The 5,676-nt window shown below is 47.5% G+C and overlaps 1 protein-coding gene across 1 annotated transcript in view; it reads right to left on the bottom strand.

Moving 5' to 3' along the window:
• The window catches only part of EBF1 (EBF transcription factor 1), a 467,727-nt gene extending 463,045 nt beyond the window's left edge, over window positions 1-4,682 (bottom strand). The window contains exons 1-3 of the mRNA XM_044659847.1: window positions 4,473-4,682; window positions 2,601-2,879; window positions 1,309-1,415 (exon numbers count right to left, since the gene is read on the bottom strand). Coding sequence (XP_044515782.1) covers window positions 1,309-1,415; window positions 2,601-2,879; window positions 4,473-4,682 — 596 coding nt within the window. The remainder of the gene's footprint in view (window positions 1-1,308; window positions 1,416-2,600; window positions 2,880-4,472) is intronic.
• Between the last annotated feature and the right edge of the window lie 994 nt (window positions 4,683-5,676).

Below are 5,676 nucleotides of genomic sequence, written 5' to 3'. Positions count from 1 at the left end.
GTGTGTGAGAGAGAGAGAGAGAGAGAGAGAGAGAGAGAGAGAGAGAGAGAGAGAGAAGATTGAGGAAGAACTCTAGGGAATAAAGAAACCTGAGTAAGTCAGTATGTAGGAAAGGCCTGATCTCTGATCAGTAGTGAGTCTTCCCCTTGGAGTTTCTTCAGAAGTTATAGGTGAATTAGCACTTCCCCCACAACTGACACATACAATAGCCCAGAACTCTCTGGGGATAACTGAGCAAAGCAGAGCTGAGCAGAGCTAAGCAGAGCTGAGCAGAGCTGGCCTGCCCTGTTGAGCAGAGAGAGTATTCCCAGGTCACCAGTACCCTGGAGGAAACTAGTCACCTTCCCTCAGGGAGGCACTATTTTGAAATCGCCCATCTCTGCTTCCTTCTTTACTATATACCTTATGCTAAATTGCCTTTATTTCAGGTATCCAACAAATTGGCCTCTCAGTTTGTACCTAAGAAATACCTAACCTAAATAGTAAATAAATAAAGCTGGGCAGAAACAAATGAAAACATTCTGCTGAAGGGAAGAATCCCCTTACCTATCTATTCCACCAATTCTGCACCTTCTCCTTTCCAAAAGCCTTATCTGCCCCTTGTTGTTCCCATTGAGATTTCAACAGTGAAAGTCATTTCCATGGTGAATTCTGTCTTCTTTTCCTAATACCAGAGGAGGGTGAATGGGGTGAAATGTAATTTTAGGGGTATGTTACTAGGGAATGAGTGGCTTCGGAGAAAAAAGGATGAAAAGAGAGATATTTGGGGTGGGGTGAGGACATCCTTTCCTGAGTGCTTAGAGAGAAAGGAGGCAAGGGAAAGAAGAAAAAGGGAGAGGAGAAAAGCAATGAGGCCGGGATTTCAGAGAGGAGGAAGAAGGGGAAATACACAAGACCCAGCCTATCAACCTGGAGCTACCCAAAGTCAGTATATAAAGAATACTCAGAAAAGGGAGCCGGAATTTGACAAACGCGGCACAAAATCTTCTCCAGGCTGCCTTCAGCCTGGAGAAGGTTGGGGGGGGGGGGGGGGGAGGAAAGCGAGGACTATGGCCGGGGAAGGGAGCTGAATAGGACTGGAGAGCGGCCAGTTAACAACTGTAGGACAGTGGGCTAGTCTCTGCGAGGGATGCAGGGAGTAGCAAGTGGTTCTAGGTGTCACGCTTTTTCTAGGACCCCGGGGGATGCCGGACAGTTTCACTGGTTGCTTCTCAACAACAAGCAAGATTTCCCCCGGGGCTCTGTGTCAACGGAGCGGTGAACTTGCCTCTGATACTAGGCTCCTGGAAGTGCCAGCAGTCCAAAGACCCGAACACGCTGATGGCCAGGACCAGAGCTAGGCGCCTAAGCGAGCCAAGGATGAGTCCTAGGCGCCTTCCGGAACTTCGCCCAGAAGACAGAGCGCCTTGGTGTGTCTTTCCCAAAGGGAAAAGAAAGGAAACAAAGCTCCCACGACAGGACAAATTCAAGCCATCCCTTCTTGCTTTCTCTAAGGCACTTTCCCTTCTGTGCGCCCAAATTCAAAGGAGGAATTCAAAGGCAAGAATGAGTACCTTCTCCTCCTCTACCTTACCTCTACTTCCCCAGCCCTTGCCAGCTGGGAAAATTAACCCGTCACTTAGATGACCCCTTAACACCGCTGTTGGCCCCGCTCTCAACTCCCCAGGGAGAGAGGCCTCGACCCGTCCCGGGGCCCCTCATCCCAGGACACTTTTCCCACTCTGGAGCATTCCACGAAATTTTTGGAAGCACACACAATCGTTCACATTCATGATTCATCACGGAGACCCGGTTTCAAGAAACTTCAGTCCCAAGAACCCCTCGCATAACTCCCTCTCCCAACCCCTGCCCATTAGTGTTGAAAAATCAGGGATCGATCGGCCTCTCGCTTTCTGAGATCAAACCCCAGCCCAAGAACTTTAAATGAACCCCCCTTCAATGTTTCTCTCTCTAATTCCCCCACGTCTACCTTCGACAGTTAGAAGTTCCAGCCCGAAGAGTAAAATGTTTTTGTTTGTTTTTTAAAAAACAGCTGTGTGGACTCTGGCAAGTTATTTCACATCTGGGTGGGCTCCAGTTTCCCCCTGTACCAAGTGAGGGGACTACACACTGGCTGGTCTCTAAAGTCCCTTCTAAAGCTTTAATATTCTATGCTTCTAAATTGCCGTCTGATTTTGTCGCTTCTCCCTGAGACTTGAAGGTCTGGAAAGGAGGAAGCAGGGAGCGCTGACCAACCCTCTCTAAGAGGGAATAATGTTCAGCACTGAGTCGAGGTCTTTTCTTTTTTCGTGAAGTAGATGGCCCGCAAAAGAAGCTGAATTTGTTGCGTTCCTGAAACAAAGTGGCTACCTACAATCCCTCCTAACCTCGCATCCTCTCCCCTGTCCTGGAAATGCTCCTAATCTAATCCCTCTGGATGGGACTACTCTTGCCTCTTGCATAGAAAGGATCTTTGTCCCGAACTGCTGTAGAAAATCCAAACCCTAATCCAATCTGCCCAACCAAAGCTAGACAAAACAAAGAGATCTTTCTGGAGTTGCAAAGGTAGCGGGGGCAAGGGTTTGGGATGCTAAGCATTCTTTTAAGAAGTGCTAACTAACGGTCTTACTACGGCGCTGCTGTTCCTTTGATAAACAAAGAATAACTCGTAGGGCGGTGGGGGGTGGGGGGAATAGGATTATGATATGTTTATAGTCTAGATGAGGACAGCAACTAGCAGTCCCTGAAAGAACCAAGCTCTGCACCCCCGAAGCAAGCAACAAACGCGGGCGATCCGGCTGGCTACTCGAGTAGGAAAAGTGACTCATTGGAAGGGCGTGGATAATGAGGGCGCTCACTTGTGCTGGCAGGGTTTTGAGGTTAGAAAGTGAAGGGGACCGCTGGTGGCCCCAGCGAGTAAAGGTTAAGAGAGTGTGCAGACACAAAAAGCCAGAGCTGGGGGTAGGTGAATGGGCTCGAGGAAAGAGATGGAATGAAGAAGCAGCCCTGTGATATAGTAGGAAAAGCACTACAAGTGGGATCAGAAGACAGGATTTGAGGCTGCCTTGGTCTCTTATGAGCTGCGGGACCATGGATCAGTCACTTCTCCACTGTGAGCTTCACTTTCCTCATCTAGAAAAGGGTAAAGTTAAAGCGTATTCCCTCCCTCACAGGACTGCTAGTAGTAAAAAGCCGATATAGTAATGTAAGTTATATCGTTAGTTCAGAGAAGACAATGTGGAGGAAAGAAGTTTATTTTCAAAGAGGGTGTCTCACATTCGTACATACACAAATATGAGCCGGGGGATGCAAATACAATTGTGTGTCTACATCTAGAAGATGTAGACCCCCTTCTTGAATTAGTTTTATAGTGGATAATTTGTTTATTTGCTTGAAATAAGCAAAGGAAAAGTCTGCCGAGCACTGTATCTAATTTGCTAGAAAGGGATTTTAAGATGCTCCTCTGAATAAAGAAGCTCCAGGCCCATGCAAAAATGTAGTGCTTTCAAAATTAAGGAAGAAAAGATGGAAAGAAGAAAGAGAAAGGATGAAAGGGGGAGGAAGGGGGCAACGAAGAATAAAGGAGGAAAAGATAAAACGAGAAAGAAAGGGAAAGAAGAGAGAAAAAGAGAGGAAGGAAGGAAGGAAGGAAGGAAGGAAGGAAGGAAGGAAGGAAGGAAGGAAAGAAGGAAGGGAGGGAGGGAGGGAGGGAGGGAGAGAGGGAAAAAAGGAAATATAGAAGGAAAGAGGGGCAAAGAAAGGCATTTTCCGTGATTTTTCCTAAGNGAAGGAAGGAAGGAAGGAAGGAAGGAAGGAAGGTAAGAAGGAAGGTAAGAAGGGAGGGAGGGAGGGAGGGAGAGAGGGAAAAAAGGAAATATAGAAGGAAAGAGGGGCAAAGAAAGGCATTTTCCGTGATTTTTCCTAAGCATTGGGTGACTTCGAGGGCGAGGAACAATAGCACCGTCTCTCAGCGTGTTATTCAAGTTAATGCTTTTGGTCTCAATAGCTCAGCCACCTCGACGCATACCAATAGCGAGTGGTCTCAGTGCTAGGGGCGCTGGGCTCCTATCCCCAATAGATGCAGAACTCTAGCACTCGGCACACGGCATCCGCCCACCGGGCTGCCAGAGTCATTGTCGAGTGACCCTGCTGTCACGCGGAGCACAGTCATTAGCGAGAGCGCTAATTGGATTTGTTTCCCGTGTCCTTATTTAGAAAGTGATTGTGTTTGCATTCGGAGCCGGGTGCCCAACGGGAATTAATCAAGAAAGGGGGGCAGGTGACACCCAGAGACCTCCTAGGGTTGGGAAGCTGTAGGGTGAGCCACAAAACACCCCCTCTAGACAAAAATGAAGGATGGGGATTGGGAATGTGAAAGGAGAGTCGGGTTAGGAGCGAGGTCCATGGGCTAGAAGAGAGGTCCTGAATTTGTCTGTGAGGGTGCTATCTTCCCACACTGAATTTCAGACTTGAAAAGCAATACATCATCCAACACTGTCCGGAGAAACCCGGTCCCGACTCTCGGGATGTGGACATCTTGGAAGCTGCAAACAGGTCTGTCTTTGGCCACCTTCGCTCAGGGCTGGGGAAATGCCTGGCGAGTTCAGGAGATGAGGGGGATCTGAGCTAGAGAAAGGTAGGCGGATATTCGCCCACCGAATCTGGTCGAATGTGAAAATGAGTGTAGCCGTGCGAGGTGTCATGTGCATTCATTTTTAAAATGCAAAGAAATATTCCCCTGTGAAGAAAACTAATGGGCCGAAGGCTAGGAACGTAATCTGGGAGTGGAGGAGAGGCCAAAGATCAGGGCTGGCAAGGAGCTGCAAGGTCAAGCTCTTCCTGGCCTCAGCCGGGCCGCGAGGAATGCAGGCATAGTGAGAAGCGTCCATACGGGCAGGGGTAGCAGCCAGGACGAAGCCCGGAAAGCATAGGACTCGCCCCTTACGCGGGCTCCGTAGGTTTCCCTTTCTAAAAGCTCCTTCTTTGCCTTTAATATATTATGCTGAATGTGCTTATAATCGTCCCTGCTGGACAGTTCCGGGCTATTAATTGTTCCTCCCGGTCAGTTTCTGATTATTGATGCTATGCTTCTTAAAGGAAAGCTTTCCTGGGTTACTTGTTTGTTTATTTATTTATTTTCGGAGTCTGCAATTAAAACCGTGCCAGGCCACTGAAATGATCCGTCCCCAGAAACCTTCCCTCAGAATCAGCTTTTCCAGTCCAAAAACTTAAGTGGGGAAATGCATCAGGGATCGCATTTGTGTAGAACCACAGCGACACCTCGTGGATCTCAGAAGCCTCTTACACACTGTGCCCTCCACTCTCTATCCAGTCTCTAAGGTTAGTTAGTTACCACCAGCCTTAGTGTTCAGTCTTTCATTCCCTTAGTACATAGTGTTAAAAGGAATCTTCCAGACCAAAAGAAAGTTTAGTAAGACCTAAACTGGTCTTCACAACTGAATTTCAAGAATAATTGCTAGGAAGCTCACAATTCTTGTTGTACTTCCATAGAGTTGGCAGAAGGAGAAGATGATGATATTTAGAATTTGATTTATATAGAACATGAACTTTATATATGCTAACTCATTTGATTTTCACAACAGCCCTTTAAGTAGATGCTATTTCTATCCCCATTTTACAGATGAGGAAAACTGAGGCATAGGGAGATGAGGAGAAGAGGAGAAGGGAGAAGAAAGG

The sequence above is a fragment of the Gracilinanus agilis genome, chromosome 2 (assembly GCF_016433145.1).
Source record: "Gracilinanus agilis isolate LMUSP501 chromosome 2, AgileGrace, whole genome shotgun sequence".
Taxonomy (NCBI): domain Eukaryota; kingdom Metazoa; phylum Chordata; class Mammalia; order Didelphimorphia; family Didelphidae; genus Gracilinanus; species Gracilinanus agilis.
The sequence above is the reverse complement of the archived record's forward strand: the minus strand, read 5'-3'. Positions and strand labels throughout refer to the sequence as shown.